The sequence below is a fragment of the Galeopterus variegatus genome, unplaced genomic scaffold, assembly GCF_000696425.1.
Source record: "Galeopterus variegatus unplaced genomic scaffold, G_variegatus-3.0.2 Scaffold5680, whole genome shotgun sequence".
Classification (NCBI taxonomy): domain Eukaryota; kingdom Metazoa; phylum Chordata; class Mammalia; order Dermoptera; family Cynocephalidae; genus Galeopterus; species Galeopterus variegatus.
In genome coordinates, this window is record NW_007731791.1 from 108141 (window position 1) to 130492 (window position 22352).

The 22352-nt window shown below is 34.8% G+C and overlaps 1 protein-coding gene across 1 annotated transcript in view; it reads right to left on the bottom strand.

Annotated features, from left to right (window-relative positions):
* NDUFV2 (NADH dehydrogenase (ubiquinone) flavoprotein 2, 24kDa) overlaps positions 1–22352 on the bottom strand; it is a 33051-nt gene that overhangs the window by 4707 nt on the left and 5992 nt on the right. Inside the window, exons 2-7 of the mRNA XM_008589827.1 lie at positions 12586–12651; positions 11000–11062; positions 10797–10913; positions 7000–7168; positions 5398–5507; positions 3234–3310 (exon numbers count right to left, since the gene is read on the bottom strand). Of these exons, the coding sequence (XP_008588049.1) occupies positions 3234–3310; positions 5398–5507; positions 7000–7168; positions 10797–10913; positions 11000–11062; positions 12586–12651 (602 nt within the window). The remainder of the gene's footprint in view (positions 1–3233; positions 3311–5397; positions 5508–6999; positions 7169–10796; positions 10914–10999; positions 11063–12585; positions 12652–22352) is intronic.

Consider the following 22352-nt stretch of genomic DNA (forward strand, 5'->3'; position numbering starts at 1 on the left):
ACATCCCTATTATTACTGAATGTTGAAAATGCTTAACTGTGGTATTTAGTTCCTGTTTATTATTAAAATATATTATAGTATAAGGGCCGGCCCGTGGCTCACTCGGGAGAGTGTGGTGCTGATACCACCAAGGCCACAGGTTCGGATCCCTACATAGGGATGGCCAGTTGGCTCACTTGGGAGAGCGTGGTTCTGACAACACTAAGTCAAGGGTTAAGATCCCCTTACTGGTCATCTTTAGAAAAAAAAAAAACAAAACACACACACACACACATATTATAGTATCTCCTATGTTAACAACAACAAATTCTAATTTCATCCCTGATTTTTCATCCTGACTTACAACTTTAAAAACCACTTACAATAACTGATGAATCCCCGATTTGTATTTCCAGCCCTAATCTAGTCCCTGAATTCCAGACTCATATCTACCTATCAGCACTCTACCATCTCAAATTTCCCATGTCCAAACAAAATTCTTGACTTTTCTTCTCCAAACTTGCCATACCCCAAATCTTCTCCATTTTAGCTAAAAGAACCACGGAGATGCTCAAAACAAAAAGCTAGAAATCTCATAATTCCTCAGCCCCAGCACATCTACTCAATTCTAAACTATTCTCCACATAGCAATTAAGACAATATTTTTAACAAGGTCATATCATTCCCTACTTAAAAATACTCCAACAAGAGCTTTTTATTATATTTTATTATATTTTTTTTATATTTAGGATTCAACCCAGATTACATATCTGGGCCCCATCTCCATCTTTGACCCCTTTCACCATTTTCCTTCTTTGATCACCTCACTGCAACCAGACTGTTGTCTTACTTTTCCTCCAGGACCTTAATACATCCTCTTTCCGTCCCGGAAACATTGTTTCCTCCAGTTCTTTACATGGTTCCCTCTAGCTTATCATTCAGGTCATGGCTCAGATGTTACCACCTCAGAGAGGGCTCTCCTGACTAAATTTACTCCCAATCATTCTCTCTCCCCTATCCCTGCTTCATTTTTCTTCGTAGCATTTATCACTCAGACATTACATTAGTGGTTTGTCTCTATCACTAAAATACAAGATATGTGAAAACTTTATCATGTTCATGATTGGATATACAAACTAAAATAGTTCCTGGCACACAGCAGACACTCAAAAAATGTTTGTAAAATATATGAATGTTGAATATGTAATATATAATCAAGTGACAAAGCAACTATCTGTTTGTGCGGTAAGAGAATAATATTGGATTAAAAGTACTCAAAAGTTGAAAGATATTATGGGTTTAAGTACAAACATAAGAGTAACATAAACTTATTTTACAACATTTGAATCCTAACAAAGAGCTGAAGCTTGTGGAAAATACTTTGAAATATGTACTTTAGGGGAGGGGTATCTCTATATTAGAAGCAAGAATAAGGAATAGGACCACTGGCTAAGAAAAATATTCTAAAGTTAACAACATTAATTTTGTAAACAACAAAAGACTTCACTTCAGTTGCCTCCATAAAGGAGAATGATTTTTTACAATGAAAATGTTTTACCTCCTAAAAAAGCAAGTATGGCCCAACATTTTTAAGTAAATTCAACTCTCTAGGCCCAGGGTGTGGAGAGTAGTGTATGTTTCTTAGAAAAGAAAGTAATAGTCAACATGGGCCAGCTAGTATTTATTAAACTTAAGTTATCCTGAATTAACCTAATTTTCTCATTAAGCTTATTAGTCTGCCAGAACAATGGATGAATACTTCTAGAGAGCAAACTATAAAACCACTCATACCCTCTGACTTAGTAATATAACTTCAGAGAATTGTTATTTATAATTAAAAATTAGGAAAAAAAATTTATAATAGGGGAATAAAGAGCACATCACTTTCTGTGAACTTTTTGAAGTACCCTCACATAAAACCATGTAGTTACCATTAAAAAAAAAAAAAAAAAAGAGTAAAAAATTAAGTTATCCTGAATTAACCTAATTTTCTCATTAAGCTTATTAGTCTGCCAGAACAATGGATGAATACTTCTAGAGAGCAAACTATAAAACCACTCATACCCTCTGACTTAGTAATATAACTTCAGAGAATTGTTATTTATAATTAAAAATTAGGAAAAAAAAATTTATAATAGGGGAATAAAGAGCACATCACTTTCTGTGAACTTTTTGAAGTACCCTCACATAAAACCATGTAGTTACCATTAAAAAAAAAAAAAAAAAAGAGTCAAAAATTAGGCCTGTCTTTTGTCTTAAACTCCTGAGACTGAAGGACAGGGACTTATTAAGAAACAAACAAACAAACACATCATAGCTCTTTTAAAACACTGGAATACTATATTGGCCTACAAATATGTTAACAGAAGGAAAAGTTTATCTGACATAAGCAGAAAAAGATACAGAGAGATTACAGCTACATAAAACCAGGCAAACAATTGCTACTATTAAGAGAATTTTGAGTAACTGAACGCTTAGATGTGGAATAGGGGTTTGTTTAGCAGTAAGAGTTCAAGTTCATAATTAAAAGAAAAGTAATTAGTATAACAACTATAGGATGGGAGCAACCTGGATAAACAGCTGATAAATTGAAAAATATACAGGCATTCTAACTAAGTGCAATTAATTGTGTAATGTATTTGAAGTAAGAGTTAATGTAACGAGACTGGATTATTACAAGTATAAAGTCTAGAACAAAGGAGGAAGTCCCACAGTGCTCTGTACTGCTTGGTACCTAGCTCAAATACTGTGATTAGTTTTAAGTATCACATTAAATTCACTGGCCAACTAGAAAACCCACAGAGGAGTGAGACCAAAAACTATGTCACACAGGGAAAAACAATGAAAAAACTAGATATTCAATCTGAGAAAAAGATAGGAGGAAGACAGGATAACTGAAAAGCTTTTCAAGTAACTGAAAAGCTGTCATTTGGAAGAGATATTAAAATTATCTTGAGTAGATTCAAAGGGCAGAATTGGATCTTTAGCCAAATTAAAGGGAGACATGTACTTTTAAACTACAGAACACATTTCTATTTATAGTAAATTTTTCTTTATAAATATTAAGGCACTATCAGCTTGATTATTTGATAGGGTTTTAAAGGAAAAAAATTCTTGCTGTAGATAACAGGTTGGCTTAGATAATATCCAAAGCTTCTATGATCTTAGGGTATAAAATTTTGAAAATTAAGTTTATGTGAAAGATTAATTTAGGTTAAGCCATTAAAACTTATTATGCATAAATAAAAGCATACCTTGGCCCAGGTTTTGGAATTTTGCCAGCCTTAAGCTCATCAATGATTTCTTCAACATCCTTAGGTGTCAGATCCTCCTAAAAAAAAAAAATTACAACTATCATATAGAAAAATTACTTCCTATTGCTGAAATCTACAAATCCCTAATATCACTTAAGTTTTTTTATGTCTCTCTCAGCTCACAAGATAGTTACCAAGGTAGCAACAACTGAATAACTCCTATATACATGATATACTACTAAATATAATATGCAACAAGAGCTGTAGCTGAAGAGGCAGTATAGAGTAGTGCTTTCAAGTGAAGTACATCTACATTTGAATCCTGGCTCCATCACTTACTAGCTAGTAATCTTGGACAAGTTACTTGGCCTTCACAAGTTTGTTTCTTTATTTGAAAACCTACTTCAGTGTGTTTTTGAGGATTAAAAAAGAAAATGTATAAAGTAGAACAGTGCCAAAATACATGGTCAATAAATACTATACTCTTGAAGAAGCAGTGAGGTACAAATAGTAATTAGCACTAGTAGTTGTAGTAACTTATAAGGATGCCTAACCTAAAGATCCAATTACTACTAACTGAAAGAATCTCTATCTCTTGGACAAATCTGTTCATAGGCTACTATATTTAGACTTATAATGCTTCATACAAAGCCTTGATTCTTTAATTCCTATTTAAATCAAGAAATAAATATCCAAAGGCCAAAAACACAATGAAAACCCAGGGAGACAAGTGAAATGCCAAGTAAACTTGGCTTCAGGGTTTCTGAGCCTAGAGGGGGCAAAGGACAAGCCTCATGCCAGCCCAAGAGAGTCTAAAACGAGACATCCAAACACACAAAGTTAAGATCTCAAAAAGCTATGCCCTCAAAATAAGGGTAAACTAGAAATTAAACTGTCCCTCAAAGAAAACTGCTAGTCTGGAACCTTTCACATTGGGGGGTGAGGGAGGCCTAGGGTATAAGGAGAGGGGCTTTTTTTTTTAAAGCCAGCAGTACTTCCAGGAAGAAGCAAGAGAGAAGAGTAAATCCCTTCATGAAGAATATACTTTCAATGCAGGCTTCAAAGGATTTCCATGAACAAATTTCTAAGAAATATGAACTAACAAGACCTCATGAATGAAAAACATGATATAACTAGGGTAGCAAGCAATTTAAAAAAAGAATTAGAAAACTCCACACATTTGTGTATAAATAAACTTCTAGAAAATTTATAGGTCAAAGAACTCAAAATGCAAAACTTATCAAAACTTGTGAGATCCGGCTAAAGCACTACTTAGAGGTATGATACCATCTCTATAAAATATTTTTTTTTTCCTTTTTGTCTTTTTTCGTGTCTGGGAACAGATCGCAACCCTCAGTGTCGCACCCGTACCGGACCGGGACCGGCAACGGGATCGCAACATGACCAGCAATGGATCGCAACCCTCAGTGTAGCGCCCGGACCGGACCGGGACCGGCAACGGGATCGCAACCCTCGGTGTTGCTCCCGCACCTCGCTCAGCCAGTGAGCGGCCAGTCTGTATGTGGGATCCGAACCCTCGGCGGGAGCGCCACCGCACTCCCAAGCGGCGCACTGTAGCAGTGCGCCACCGGGCCGGCCCTAAAATTTTTAAAACGAGCAATATAACGTGTGTGTGTGTGTATATATATATATATATATACACACATGTATGTATATGTATACACACATATATATACATAAGTATATAGAAAAAGTTTAAAAATATGTACAGGAAGAATACACACTAACTTAATGATAATGGTTATCTGGGAATGAAAAGAAGAGAATAGGATTTGGGGTGGGGGTGCTTCACCTGTATCTGTGGCTTATTTCTACAAATGATGATGATGATGATGATGATAGTACCCGAAGCAAATGTGGCAAAATGTTACTGTTAAGTCTTGGTGGTTACTACACCAGGGTTATTTTCTGTATTTATATGTAAATTAATAAGTTTTTCATAATTTAAGTTTCTAAAATTTGTTATTAACTTCTGGAGGTACATGCAAAAATGTTTAAAAATAATTTCTTAAAAACCTTCTGGATATTTATGCTAACAGTTTCTTCTAAATAAATAAATAATAAATCAACATCTATAGAAAACAAAATTAAACATTTTAAATATGACATCATATAACTAATATACATTAAGTGAAATACTCACATAGTAGTTGTCATTTATTTGAACCATTGGTGCATTTACACAGGCCCCTAAACATTCCACCTCTATAAGAGTGAAAAGTTTGTCAGGTGTGGTCTCCCCAACCTTTATTCCTAAAAATATAAATGATCGCTGTAAGGACCAGTTATATTTTAATAACAATTTGATTAAGGGGAAAAAAGCCACAATATATTGCAGAGATATATGAACAGTATTTAAGAACATTAAATTTCTTTAAAAAAGAAAAAAATTCTTTGTATAATTACAAAAAACTATGCAAACTTATCAAAACTCGTGAGATCTGGCTAAATACTTAGAGGTAATTATAACATTCAAGGATTTCTAAGTGGACTTGTTCCTTTAAAAACAGTCAAATTTCAGGGGACTCATCTCCAATGTTTGTTATTCTATAGCAGTACATCAGACTGTATTATTTTCATTTTGATTGTGATAATTAAAATACTAAAGTCACAGTCACTATCAGATTGGCAAAGACTCAGGAAAGTCTTAATGTCAAAGATTACTAAGGATGTGAGGAAAATGGGTACTCATACATTTCGAAATATGTAAAATCTGACTCAGCAATTCTACTTCTTGTAAACATCCTCTGGATACAATAGGACAAATATGCAAAAATATGCATATGTGAAAGAAACTGAAGAGGAACTTAATTAGAAAAATGAGTAACATACAAGGTTACTTCAAAAAGTTCAAAGAGGGGCTGGCCAGTTAGCTCAGGTGGTTAGAGTGCAGCCTTGCAACACCAAGGTCAAGGGTTTGGTTCCCTGTACCGGCCAGCCACCAAAAAAAAAAGTTGTTCATGGAGAGATTCACAGTGTCTTTTATTTCTGTTTTTCCATGAAGTTTCTGAAGTGGGACCCTCATACATCCTGTGCTATAGAAAGATAGCCAAAATACAGTGTAAAAAGCAAGCAGATATATTACATTTATGTATTTAATAATTAAAATGATATCAAATCTATAACTAATACATCCAACTGTTATACCTTGTTATATCAGAATGTATACCTTGGAGGAAGGGTGGTAGGATTTTGAGCTGACTTCAGCTTTCTGTTTTATATACTTGAATACCACCCAACTATTTTTATAACATGCAAGTACTTCATATTCACTAACAAAACTAAAAGATTTTACTTCCTTTTAGTTCATTTGACTATGTAGTTATAAACACAGCAGTGCCAGTTTTGTATGAAAAAAAGCCCGTTTATTTTGTAAATGCTGCTATAACAACATCTACAGTATTTCAAATTTCCCTTCCCAAAGCCCTCTTACTATGCTTATATCTTCTTTGTTCCATGCCTTCTTTGAAAGAATATATGAACAATATAGTCACTTTTTAATGTACTACATGCTATCACACAATAAGCAAAACATAATTTTCTGATTAAAAAAGAAAAGGTTCAGATCCTCATACTGGCCAACCACCAAGAAATAATAAAATAATAAAATAAAAAATAAAAGGTGAACAACTCAGCTTTGAGTCTGAGACCTAAGGAAGAACAAAAAATAGGAAGAAATAAATGTGGGCAAAAAAGAGTAAGACAAAAATTTACTGGGGAAGTACAAATTCAATAAGATTCATACCAAGCTTTTTCTGAATGGCTTCTAGTATGCTGTCAGAGTTTCGAAGCATGCAGGGTGTAGTAGTGCAGACCTGAATGTGATACTTTCCAACTGGCTTTCGATTATACATTGTATAAAAAGTTGCTACTTCATATACTCTCATTGGAGGTACTTGTAAAACTTCTGCAACCTAAAATATTAGGACATTTTAAAATAAGGTAAACACAATATTAATTGAGCTTTAGATATGTTATAAAAAGTATAATTTCCATATTGCCTCAGTTTGGTAAAAACATAAAAGTTCTTCAGGAGCAGAAAACATACTTGTATCTGACAGCTGCAAGTGCCCTTCAGTTTTTGCAAATACCCTGCACCTACATCACACAGAGCCCAGCAGCTAATGGTGTTCCAGCACTTCCTCCTCCTCCTCCCATGCACCTTACCTGTGCAAAAGATATTCTTTTTCTCTAAATTTGTAAGTCTTTCACTATCAAGAATATCTACTTTGATCATTTCAACTCTTATATTTGGTCATTTAAATTGTCTAAATGGGCTGGCTGGCTAGCTCAGTTGGTTAGTGTGGTGTTATAACACCAAGGTCAAGGGTTTGGATGCCTGGACCAGCCAGCCACCAAAAAAAATGTCTAAAATATTTTTTAAAATAAAAAGTTGTCTAGGGCTGGTCAGTTAGCTCAGTTGGTTAGAGTGTAGCCTTTTGCCACCAAGGTCATGGGTTTGGATCCCCATACCAGACAGCCAACCACCACCACAAAAAAATTGTCTAAATGGCAGAAATTTGGTGGCCAAATTCTAATAAAGGAAACGATTAGATTTTTAAAATTCTTCACCAATTTTTCAAAAATCCTTGATATTATTGGTCATGTATAGTGCATGCAAATGGTATGGCAATAGAAAGTGTTGAGAATCAAATCTCACTTACTATACATTTATCTGTTTACATATCTACATTTAGATATGTAAACTCAAAATTTTATCTCTCTACATACTTATATGTATACATCCACATGTGCTCACATCCCTCTCCAGAATAATCCAAAACACTACTTTTATTTCATGTAACAATACTGTACTCTTTACAAAAGCTAGATCATAAGGACTAGTACTTTCCAACCCTTCACAAAAAGGTATTGATAGAAATTATTTGTTTTGACATCCTAGGGTTTAGCACTAAAAGGATCTCTATCTCAGTATGCCTCTCTTAGGGCAAGTATGTTATTGAAAACTAGGCTTTCTAGCTGTTTGTTAGGGCTGGTCTCGTACAGTCTATCATGACTATAATCCTGGCTATAACTTTCTAGCTGACCTAATATCATTGATCTATCAGGTTTTAAAGCTTGCTATCTGGCATTCTTAAAAATTATATATATATATATATATATATCCATGTTCTGACATGAAAGAAGAGCTCATTAAATGGCTTTTTAGGTAACACGCTGAACTTTTTCATATCAGTAATTCTAAAGGAAATGTATTTTCAAAAAATGTCTAACCATGGTTCACTTCAGAAAGACAAAGTAGTTGTACTATTTAATTCAGTGGTTCTAACCAAGGATGTATCTCCAAATCTGGAAAACTGTCTATCAAAATATACATGCTGGAGACCTACCACTGAAATAATTTAATAAATCTGGAGTTGAGGCCCTGTCTAATTTGAAAAAGCTCCCCCTGGAATTCTATTGCATACCTCCCTAACACCTTAGTGACAGTTAAAAAACTAATGAATGAGCTTCTGGATTTTGTTTCTATTGTAAGGTTGTATGTTTCCTGCGGGAGTGTGGACAGGCACATTAAAATAAAAGCCCCAAATGTAAAGTGGAAAGAATCTTGACTCTATTCTCTATATCCTATTTCCTGCCTCTCCCACCCCCCCACATCCAACTCTAAATAGAACAATATTGTTTAAATGTTGTCACATTAGTTTGTTATTTACTCTATTTTGCTGTGCTGAACTTGCCACTCAGCAACACTTCCAACAGGCTTGCCATTATTAAAAACATAAATTTTTGCCATAAAGCCCCTAAAACTAAAACTATGATTAGTCATGCCAGCCAGCCACCAAAAATAAAATAAAATAAAACTATGATTAGAAATATATACTTAAGGGCCGGCCCGATGGCGCACTGGAGAGGGCGCCGCTTGGGAGCGCGGTGGCGCTCCCGCCAAGGGTTCGGATCCCATGTGGAGACCGGTTCCCGCTCACTGGCTGAGCGCGGTGCGGGCGCAGCACCGAGGGTTGCGATCCCATTGCTGGTTCCCGGTGCGGGCGCAACACCGAGGGTTGCGATCCCGTTACCGGTCAGTAAAAAAGACAAAAAGGAGAAAAAAAAAAGAAAAAAAAGAAATATATACTTAAATCATTATTTAGAAAGTTGGCTGTTCCTGCCCCCCACCGTGACTTTTTTTTTTTCTTTTTTCGTGACCAGTAAGGAGATCGCAACCCTTGGCTTGGTATCGACCGCTGAGCGGCCATCCCTATATAGGATCCGAACCCGCAGTGGGAGCACCGCTGCGCTCCCAGCGCCGCACTCTCCCAAGTGAGCCATGGGGTCGGCCCAGAAAGTTGGCTGTTTTAATTTTAAAAACAATGTAAGTAACTCCCAAAGAAACGTGATTTATTGAAAAAATAACCACCTGACTATGTTTACTAAGGATAGTACCTTACTAAACTTGCTTTATAACAGTTTTCATAGAGGAAAAAAATACTAACGGTCCACACAGTGTTAGGGTACTGTACAAAGCAGATAAGAGATCAATAAACTAAATCTAAAATCTATTTGGGATTCCATTAGATAAATTAAGGACATTCCTATTCTCCAAGAAAGATGATGGTCTAGCCTAACAGTTATGACAAATGAAGTTTAGAAAGTGGTAAGAAAAATGAAGTGTAGCAAAATCTCTGTGATAGTCAAGTAGAATATACATTGAATTAGAAATGAATTCAGACCCAGCTCTATCACTTAAAAATCATAATGTAATAATTGGAAGAGATCTACCTTTATTGTCAATGAGGAAGTCAGTCAGTCCAGAGAAAAATCAGGTCTCTTAGCTCTAAGTTAAATATATTTTCCATTATATAACATGGCTTAGTGGTTGTGATTCTCATAGAAATCAAATAATATGTGGTTTTTGTACAGTACTTTATAAATGATACACTTTATTATCACACAAATGTACTTATTATATTAATAAAATATGAATAAACTCAAAATTTGGATTACTGCTGAAAACTATTAGCAAAAATGAATCTTAAAATATGAACAAACTAACTTCATATAAAATGGGCCATCCATCCCATTTCTGTAGGTTGTTGATACCAAGGTGGCATAATCAAGTGGCATAAATGCCACAAATTATTTAAATTTTTGTTAAAGCCTGTAAGTTTTGGCCTATAGCCAAAGATGAAAATATTAAAAAGATTCATACTAGCTATGAATAGATCTTTTCTCTGTAATTCTAGTATTTAAATATTACATTAACTTCAGATTATCTTGACACTAAATTATATAAATTTGGGATCTTTTATCTTTATTATGACCATTTCCTTCAAAAAGAAAAACAAACAAGAAAAACCTTCTTTCACCATAATGCCTTCACTATTTCCTGCAAGGATAAAAAGCTTTCCTTCAGTTCTCTGGATTAAGGGAACCAACAAAAATACAAATATAATTTTCAAGGAAACATGTATGACTAAAAGGCCCCAAACTCATAGATTCTGACATTAAAGTAATTTCTATATGAGGAAGTTACCATACACAATTTCCCCTCTCTTTGAACTAAGGCAAAAATGAATTCAGTACCTTGTTCATAGCAGAGATAGGCAACCACCCATTCTGCCTTTGGGCTAAATCCAGGACTGGAAGCACAGCTGCTGCTTTATGCCCTTCTGGATAGTTTTTTACAATTGCCTCTATCCTCTGTATAACAGAAAAAGCATCCGTTTTATAAATCTGGAAGATACTAACTGTTCTGTAAATTAATCATAATGTTAAGCTAGTCATACCTTATAGTTTTCTGGTGTGAAATCAAATGGAGTGTCTGGGTTATTCTCAGGAGTATCTCTGTGCTATTAAAAAAAAAAGTTTTCCAAAACTATCAAAATTCTCTCAAAAGTGTGAATAACACTACATTACTATTTAATCTCTCCACTTTAATTCCAACATGATATATATCAATTTATCCTTCCATCGAAAAGAATGACTAAACATAAATTTGATGTGTATGATTCCCAAAGTTGGCAAAATTCAAAATTTTAGAAAAGTTTTAGAAAGCATCCTTCAAAGGTTAAGAGAAGCTTTAGGACCAAAAAAAATCAAACAACAAAGTATTACCCAATTTCATTAGAGAACAGGATCTTCTCATATAATTACTAAAACATTACCAATTATTGGAAAGCTTATGAAACTAAGACATAAAATTTTGAGTGTGCATATAAGTCCACTTTTCCAAAAGAGAGTGTATCAGACTGTCAAAGCGATCTGGTACAAAAGCACCATCTTTTCTGGACATGTTTTCCATAAACAGAAACCAGACAACAAGAAGTTTTATTTCTTCTCCTTACAAGAGCAGAACAGGCCTTCTTCAAAAACTGACAAGAAATGGCATGTCAACAGGAAATCAAATGAGTCACAATGAGATTAACAATTACATCAATTAATGTTTTATATGTGTGGTGAATACAGAACTGAATCTCTTGATATGTTCATGCTCAGAGTTCTGCTTTTTAAAGGACATAAACCAAAAGAAGAAAGAAACTTTGGACGATGATGTCAAATACGTGGCCAATTTGATGTTTTTAGACAAAGAAAATAAAACATAGAGCAGGAGTCTACTACTTATACCGCTAATTTTAAATCATAACATGAGCTCACTACATTGCTTTTAAACAGTACATTAATCCCTGGAAACTGCACCTTGTCAGAAAAAGGGGACACATTATCATATCTTTTCTGAATAGTGCAACTAAGCTGAGGAGTTCAGATTTCTAACTGGAGTTAAACCCTGAAAACCAAACACAGAAGGAGCCAACTGCTTATGTATTCACTACATTAGTAAAATCCATGAGTTTGGGGATTCTGCAAGTTGCAGCCTCAGAAACTTCAGTGAGCCAACATGACTGATTTTTTTAAGTGTGAGTGCAACTAAGCTGAGGAGTTCAGATTTCTAACTGGAGTTAAACCCTGAAAACCAAACACAGAAAGAGCCAACTGCTTATGTATTCACTACATTAGTAAAATCCATGAGTTTGGGGATTATTCTGCAAGTTGCAGCCTCAGAAACTTCAGTGAGCCAACATGACTGATTTTTTTAAGTGTGATGAGAATCAGGTTAGGTAGGGCTCACAGTAATTTCACCAAAGAACAATATAAATTCTTATTCCCGGAGTTTCCCTGCTGGCAATTTAAACTTGAACCAAATTCAACTTAAACTAGAATTTAATCTGAAACCACACATCTTTTGAAATGTAGTAAATTCAATTAGCTATATTTAAATTCCCACAATGGCCAGCATATACCAAAGATACTAGTGTTTAAGATTTTTTGGATTATTACAACGGATATACCCAAATTTTCAAATCTAGTTACTTACCACAAATAAGGCTCCTCCAGCTCCATTGTGCACAACTGTCTTATGCAAATTCCTTATATGTCTTCCCTAGAATTTAAAATTTTAAGAAAGTTTAGTAAATCATAGCCTTAAGAAATTTTTCATAATACTTTAAAACAATGGAATCAACTTATAGAAGTAAAAGATCTTAAGAGATATGGCCTACTACCCTACACCCTGCCCATCTCTATCTCAGGAGAGGTATAAGGAAATGAAGATTCAACAGCAAAGTTACTAACGTGCCTAAGGTCACACACAGAGTCAATGGAAGAACCAGGACCACAACCCAGATCAACTGAGTTTTATGCCCTTCCTACAACACTTTCCTGGCACGCATTTGGAGAATTAATGTACTACTAACTTACTGCCTTTCACTTTTTGTCTGAATCAAGTTGGATGACAGCTTTCATTTAATGTGGACCTTTGTAAACATGTTTTCATTCTGTACAAATGAGTCATATACTCTTCACGAATGAGTCAACTGTATCCTCCTCTTTACTAAATTAGTTCAGAAACTCCAGCCATAAAAATAGTTTCAGAAAGCTATTTATGATGCTAAGCAGACTGACAATGTTCATTTGCTTTGGAAAGAAGCTGTCTGATTATTCTTTCTGTTGCATTTCATTTCTCTTTGCCCTCTTGTTCCCCCCTTCCACTTCTACCCCACCCCCTCAATTCAACCACTGTTCTGGAGTCCTCCAATTTCTGAGTTATACTAATACAGATGGCATGGATCTGGCAAAGAGTTGGACAATTCAAAGGAGGCAAACATAATAGAGCACAAAGTAAAAGGAGTGCCTGGCTGGTTGGCTCAGTTGGTACAGCATGGTGCTGACAACACCAAGGTCAAAGGTTCAGATCCCCATTCCAGCCAGCCATCAAAAAAAGAATAAGTAGGGCCGGCCCGGTGGCACACTGGATAGTGCGCCGCTTGGGAGCGCGGCGGCACTCCCGCCGAGGGTTCGGATCCCACATACAGACCGGTTCCCGCTCACTGGCTGAGCGAAGGGCGGGCGCAGCACCGAGGGTTGCGATCCCATTGCCGGTCCCGGTCCGGTACGGGCGCGACACTGAGGGTTGCGGTCCGTTGCCGGACATGAAAAAAGACAAAAAAAAAAAAAAAAAAAAAAAAAGAAAAAGGACTAATATAACACAATCACATATTTAACTGTTCCCTAAGTCCAAATAATATTTCAGTTGAAGAAATAAGTTTACATGGGACACTTGCTTTAATTAACAAGAAAAGACCCAGGTACAGAATGTGAGACATAGGTACACATGGGAGTGATATCAGTTTCAGGATAATGGGGGAGGGGGGTATAATCAGAGAGAGGTACACAAGGGGGCTTCAACAATGTTGGTTTTGTTTTCGTAGCTGGATACGCAAGTGTTACATTCTTTATGATTTTTATGTCTTAAATATATGATAACTTTTTAAAAAAGAATGTGACACTTATATTTAAGGAGACACTTTTATGTTTTTATACTTTCACTGAATTTCTTCCAAATTGCTTCAAGACCAATCTGTGAATTAAATACAAAGTTATGCCTATATCCCTAATTTGCCTGTCCTGACCTGGACTGAAATAAACATAAAGCCTTACATAATTCCCAAATAATACCATAATAAACAGTATCAGCAGAAAGCTTTGAAAATTTGAAACTAAAATTTAGAAGTCGGGGTGGCCCGTGTCTCACTTGGGAGAGTGCGGTGCTGATAACACCAAGGCTGCGGGTTCGGGTCCTATATAGAGATGGCCGGTTCGCTCACTGGCTGGGCGTGGTGCTGACAACACCAAGCCAAGGGTTGAGATCCCCTTACCGGTCATCTTTTTAAAAATAAATAAATAAATAAATAAAAAATAAATAAAATAAAATAAAATTTAGAAGTCACTGCTATCACTTTAGCTGAGAAGATAATAAAAAAAGAATTTTTGATTAACATGAGTTACTTAACTAAATTCTGAGAGAAAAGAAAGATTTCCTAATAAAGGAAAAATTAATTTAAGAGCAGGGAAAGTACTCAATCCTCTCGTTCCTTAACTTTAGAACCCTATCATTTTCTGCTTATTGGCTTTTTATCCACTACCTGTAGGTTGTCCTCTGGACTCAGTTCTAACCTCTATATTCTTTTCTCTATAAATCCTTGGCCTCTAGGAGCTTATCCATTCTCATCTGTTAGCTCTATGCTACTGACTCTTAAATCTTATACACATTTGGTGACAAAAGGCTAACAGCCTGAAGAGATCATAAATGTATAAAAATCAATGAGAAAAATGAGTAAAGATCCTGAACAAAAATTTCACAAAATTCAAATAGTTAATAAATTTACTAGTAATTTATTTTTTATTTTATTTATTTATTTTTTCCTTTTTGTCTTTTTTTGTGTCCGGCAACGGATCGCAACCCTCAGTGTCGCGCCCGTACCGGACCGGGACCGGCAACGGGATCGCAAACCTCAGTGCTGCGCCCACACCTCGCTCAGCCAGTGAGCGGGAACCGGTCTGTATGTGGGATCTGAACCCTCGGCGGGAGCGCCGCTGCACTCCCAAGCGGCGCACTGTAGCAGTGTGCCACCAGGCCGGCCCTAAATTTACTAGTAATTTAAAACATGGAATTTAAAATAACATTTCCAACTACCAAATTAGCAAAGATTTTTTCTTAAAAAAAAAAAAAAAATTCCATTCTGTTGAGGGTATGGTGAAATGGTGCATGCTTATACATTAGGTAAAAATTCATAAAGCCTTTTAGGAAAGCAAATTGGCATGATGTATGGAGAGCCTAAAAAAGTTTTCATCTTTTAACCTAGTAATTCTACTTTTAGAAAATTATCCTAAAGAATAGGACAAAATGAGGGTAAAAGTTTACATAAAAACATGTTGTTTCTATCGTTTATTGTAGCAAAAACATAAGCAACCTAAAAGCCCAACATAGGGAGGTTTTAACCAAATATCAATAATTCCAACACTGGAATATTATGTAGCAAACAAAAATACTTCCAAAAAATAATGACACAGAAAAAAGTATTTGTGCCACATTCATAAGTGGAAATTATAAGGGTTAAACAAAACAAAACAAAAAAGCATAAATTATCATCCCAATTGTATTAAATACAGACACTAATGAAAAGATTGAAAGGCCATAAACAATTAAAATTGTTTATCTGTTATTATGATGTTAACAAGATTATAAAAGACTATTTTATATTTTCTTATCTCACTTTCCCAAATTTCCTATTTAGCACGGATTAATATTACATACTAAAAACAAAAATCTTATTTGAAATAAAACATTCATCAGGTAAAAATGAAACTTATCACCTCCACTATAAAACCTATTTCTCCTTCCATCCTCCCTGTATATCAAATTAAACACTACCAATCTCTAAGTTAACATAACTTTCATTTTGGATCAATATTTGATCTCTCTCATTAATCCAGGATATGTCATGTACTTTCATTTAAAATAAAATATATACAGATAATCTTGAAAACTGTTCTTTAGGGCTATGTAGCTTTTCATATTGGAAAATCCATTTTAAGGCATTCACTTGCTAACCTGTACTCTGGATATGCACATGAGCTCATCCACATTTCTATCCAAAATAAAGTATTTTAAAGTCCAAATCATTGAAGACAGATTGCTAATTGAGAAGGGTAAGGAAAAAGCAGCTAAATTCTAGAAAAAACTCAGGCCTTTCAGATTTTTGGGGGGAGTGGGGGAAGATTTGGATTTAGATTACCCCACTTTGGCACTTACTGACTTGTGACCTTGCACAAGTCAGTTTTGATAAGCCTCAATTTCTGTACCTATAAAACGGATATCTTATTGGACTATTTTGAGATTTAAATAATAAATTTTCTCTGAAAGTCCTACCTAACCTGTTAAAGCATTATCACCTGTTTAGCTGATACAAGGATAAAACATTTAATAACTGAAAAATGAAGATTCAAACAATTACAATTCTAAAACTCAACTATTTTTAAAACTTGTGCTGTTGACTTTAACAGAGTCACTGTCAAAACAGAACAGATTACTTTTTATTTATATCCACATAAGGCTGTCAATTTTTCTAGTGAAACTCTAATGTATTTTTAGATGGCTGAAAAACACCATCTACTTCCTCCACTGAAATTAACATAAAATTTTCTATTTTACCTAAAGAAAGTGAAGAGGGAGGAAGTAATAGTGGTAGAAAATTTTCCACAGGTATGTTTTCTGCACATTTTGTCAGTGGAGGCACTTTTGTTCCAGATTATCTATTAAGGGTTTTTGTAGAGAAATATCTCCCCCTAGAGCAAAGATTGGGTGGGTTTTCTTGCAGCCAGGGTTCCTCAGCTGTGATGCATCGCATTCACCTGGGCTGCTCCATGTCACTCCCATGGGATTTGAGTGTCAAGGGGAACCAACGTGATCATGAAGCTCATGCTGCCTGCTGTGCCATGACTAATAGTCTTTGTCTCTGACCCAGGAGTCTTCTGTCAGCATTCATGAAACTGAGGCAGGCTAACTTGTTAGCTTGCAAGTAGGGTAAAACCTCAGACCCTTCATTTCTTAACAAGAAAGTCAATAAAATCTAGAAATATGCCAGTTTCCATGTCCTACTGATTTTTCTATATCAAAATATCTCTATGAATATAGAGATATAAAAGAAACCAGTGACAGTGACTGTCTGTAGGGAAGGGGACCAAGGATCTGGAGTGGGAAAGAAATTTGTTCTTTACTGTAGTATGTAATATAAGCAACATATTTTTACCATAAATCTATCTTTGTATCCCTACTCTGTACTGTTATATATCATATTCTATACTGAACTATAATAGATATCCTTCCTATTTGAATTTTGCCACATATACATTTCAGCTTTTAAAAACTAATAGTCTTTAGTCCTTTCCGTCTTACTATTGCCACTATTTCAGATATTATTTCATGTCTGTGCATAACTGTAAGTCTTGTGACTGACCCCTTTCTCAATTTAAAACATCCTGTCTAATGTCACCATACTAATCTTAAAATTGTTTTGATGGTGGTTGTGGTGTGAAAGAGGACCAACACCAAATATGTTCCAGTATAAGAAGTGACGATTTCATTGTTTCTAAAAAAACACATTTTGCACATTCTAACACCCCTGAAATTGGAATATATACCTATGTATAGAGAAACAATATAGCAAAGTGTTAAAAGCCCACCTTCAGAGCCAGTTTCCTCATCTGTAAAATTAGAATAAAAGTATGTACACTTCATAGGTTACTGAGAGGATTAAAAGAAACATTTTATGTAAAGTGCTTAATGCTGTTAAGTACTATATTAGTGTTACCTATCCCTATCATTATTATTATTAGAAGTACTATTTGTCAGGTGCTAAGCGTTTTACACATTATTTCTTACAACTTCCTGCTAGGTGGGTATTATTTCCAGAAAACAGAAGTATAAACAAGTTATGAAAACTTCTCAAGCTTACATCACTAATTATTGGCAGAACTCCCATTATATCCTAGGACCATGTGACTACAAAGGCCATGACCTTATTGTTAGCTACCTGAACAGAACTATTTGATGACATCAGAGCTCTAAAAGAGAAGAGTAAATCTAAGAAACCAAGGTTTAAAGAAGAAAATCAGGCATCCATTTATGGGGAGACAGATTAGAAATGCAAAGGCCTACCTCTTTGGCTTACAATGCTCCTATTTAGAGTAGAATGAAAGTTATTTAAATTTTTTTTTAATCCTTGCCACTCTTCCCTTCTATTTTTGGAGAAAACCTGAATATATACACATGCAGTATATATTAAGCAACTTAATTTTAATGTCTGAAGTCGACCTCTACAAAATTGTTGGCAAAGGTCTCAGATAATGCTTATAAAAGGAAAAAAGTTGGGATGGTCAGTTAGCTCACTTGGTATAGAGCATGCTGTTAATAACACCAAGGTTAAGGATTTGGATCCCCTTACTTGCCAGCCACCAAAAAAAAAAATAATAATAATAATAAATAAATAAGATGAAAGAAGCAAAGAAGCTAGCAAAATAGTGAGGATAAAATGATAGATATTAGCCCTTTATTTTCAACTTGCACAAATGTACTCCTCCATAGCAAGTTATGCATGGTTGTTTTTGAAGTTGCCCTGTTTCTGGCATGTTGAAGAATATCACCTATTTTATAATTAATTGTAGTATCCAGGTCAATAAAGGAATAAATAAAACATTAAAAGTTTGAATTAACATCTTTACACTAATCAATGGGTGATTTGGATTGTTTCACTTTGGAATAAAGAGGCATTTGAAGAAAACTTAGAGAGGCTGAACTGATTCAAAGAATAAGCTGAGTTCCCATCCCACTCCCCAGGCTAAAGTCTAGTTTCTCATTAGATTCTGAAATGTCTGTACCTCAATAAATTCCAATTGAATCAATGAATTCCAATTAAAAATTTAAATAAAATTTTTTAATAAGTAGAGCATAACCTGATGTATAGCACAGAATTAATAATGGGTTTGAATTCTAGTTTATTCTTTTTTCACAGTGTTTCAGAAAGAACAGAGAAGATTTACAGAAAGCAAATAGTGGCAGCATTTTCTTTAGATTCAAGTAAACTTGAGTGGCAATGTGTTAAGCACTTCTACATACCTTTTTTCATTGGCTCCTCAAAAATCTATGGTTATTATTTTCATCTTACATTTAGAGAAACTCAAACTCAGATAAGGTACCTTACCCCATACCACATAATTAGTGACAGAGATGGATTTGACCCGAGGCCCTTTGAATTTAAGTCCTGTACTCTATTAGCTTCTCTTTTACTATCATTTGCAATACCAACATCAATAGCTCAAAATGACAATAATTAAAATTTTATATTCTCCCCAAGAATAGGATCCCTTAATGATCTTTTCATGGGCCCTACTCTTTTTTCTGAGTTTCTTTTGTTGCTCAAACAGTAGTAGTATCCAGCTCAGCTCACCTTTCATTTCTATCAGACATCTGTATTATAAAGGGACACATCCAGCCGAGAGAACTTAATAAGGGACAAGGAAGCTATAAGACAAAACTGACAGAATCAGTAACCTAATTAGTCAGAAAGACAAGACTAAGGTCAGACAAGAAATGTATACCTTTTAGACGATCACTAACATTTACAGATTAAACCCAATAAGACGTGTGTTCACCTGCACAGGGGTCACAGCACACACACGAACCATCTCCTGGTGAATCAGAAGTGATATGGGATCCCTCTTTGCTTTCTTCCACTGCTAGCTTGTTATCTACAGCCTCCCGCACTGCCAGCTCAAGCAAGAAAACTGAAAGCTCTCCAAAAAGTAAGTGTCCATGATACACTCACAGTAGGTATTTTTACATTTAGAAAAAATCCTTGAGAAATAAAAGTTTTTCAGTGCATTTTATTTTAACAAGTAGATGATGCTGGCATAAAAGTAACTGTGAAATCTATTCCAATGATAATCCTAAATACAAATGCTTATGGTGTGTCAGATACCATGCTACAAACTTTACAAATACTGAAACTCATTTACTCTCACAGCAAGCCTACCAGATAGGCATTATTATCCCGTTTAACAGGTGAGGAAAAGTTAAGGCTCAAAGAAGGGAGAAAAACTTTCCCAAGATCACAAAGCTAAATAAATGAAAAGCCAAATATAGTTTTCCTGACTGGAGTATATGCCTTAATCCACGAAAATTTAAGTTTTGTTATATTTTCAAACATACATAGGAGGACTTTTGCAAATGTCTTCTAAACATAATTCCATTGATAATTTAAGTAAAAATGTTAACTCAGGTTAAAGAAATGTAAGTGATTTTCCCCAAACAACAAAATTTGGCTAAATTTTATATTATAGAAAAACCGTATGAACAGCCCAGGTATTACAGGCACTGCACATTACAGATTAAAATAATCATATAATGATTACTTTCAGCCATCTTGACCATAAATTAAAGAAAGCAATCTTGGGATATCTAAAATCCAATATGGATATAAGCAACATTCAATGGTTCTAATAAGAATAATTATAGAAATAAAATGCCCAGACATCATTTTAGTCAGTGGACCTGGGTTCAGTCTCATCTTCACCAATTACTATAACCCTGGGGAAGTTGCTATGACTCCATGCACCCAGGTTTCCTCATTTATAAAATCACAATAGTGCCTACCTTAAGAAGATTAAATAAGATTAAGTGTTTAGCATAGTATCATTATAAGTACTCAAATGTTACCCATTATTATTATCATTACTGATTTAACTAAACAGTAACACTTCATTTTCTCATCTTCTCTTCTTAGTGACCAGATGGGATGGGTAATTTAAAAAGAGCAAACTCTAAAATGCTACTCTAGGAAACAAGGCCAAACGGTGAGCCTTGATAATTTTAAAAACAGATGAGACTGTAAGAATATTCATTTTCAAAATTTAAATGATTTCAAAAGTTTTGGCCTAAAGAATTAACTGGTAAAACTTAAACACAAATAAATGCTATATAAATCTAAATTGCTTTATTTTCTAGTCCTAAGGACTAATACTCTGATAAGTATATATTTGTTTAGATCTTAAGAAACCTGTAACCCAGGAGGAGACCAAGTATCTCTTTTTCAAAGCATCCTACGTGATTCTTTTGATCAGGTTTGGGAATTACTGCTTTAAGGTATACCGTTCCTAGCTCACAGGTGATGGACTGATCTTCAGTGCTAATGAATCTAAAAACAAGAAATGCCAGGTGGTCTTTTCCAACCTGGGATCTTTGGAAGTATTAAGGAATATTAAGGAGTAGTCAGTGATTATAAGGAATTTCCTTTTCCAGCTGAAAAGATTAAGGACATGTACTATATATATATATATATATCGCTGTAAATGTAACCACCTAAACACAGTATGATATTATCTGTATTTTTTAAACTATGTAATTTTTTTCATGGTACTACCATGATATACCCTGGGAACAAAACTGCATTCTTTTATTTGATTAAACAATATTTCCTTTAAACATCAACTGCTACCATTTTTAATTGAGTTAACAAGTATTTACTCATTCTCTCCCCTTCCTCATTTAGTCTTTGCTTCCCCTTTCTGAATCTTTCTTCCCCTTCTCAGGTAGTCAAAGTTTTTAAAGTATAACCTCATACAGGAGCTAAGACACTCACTGGATTTTAGTTGCCATTTTCTGGACATTTTCTACCTTCATTTTGCTATTCTTGAGGTGAAGAGGACTAAAAACTGTGCAGTATTCCATGAATTTCTACATTAATTAAGACAAGAATAAAATTATGTTCTATTTCCAATAGTCTACTGACCATTTCCAAGTATTCTAACATGTCTATTTTACTATAACAGTACATTAAACTGATCTTAATAATAACAAGATCACTTTTCTGGGCTGCAAATCACAGCTCATAACCTTTACTTATAAAAGCAAAATTTCCTCCGCAAGATTCATACTTTTCCCACTCTGGTAAATTTTTTCCACTGACCAACATAACTACGTAATTCTGCAGTCTAATCCCAAACAGTTGCTTCTCCACCACAAAGATTTGTAGATGTGTCAAGTACTTCTACAAAGCAGCAGGTTCTGTACGCTATCACCTCTGAAATTATCATATACAGTTGTCTACTATACTGATCCCCCGGGAAACCGACTAACACTTCCTTATGCAGAGAAATGTCATTTTATGCTTACGTTTTCCTATCTTTATGTCAATTTCCTAGTGACTTTTAAAAATTATGCCTCACCTCAATCAAAAAAGGATGTAA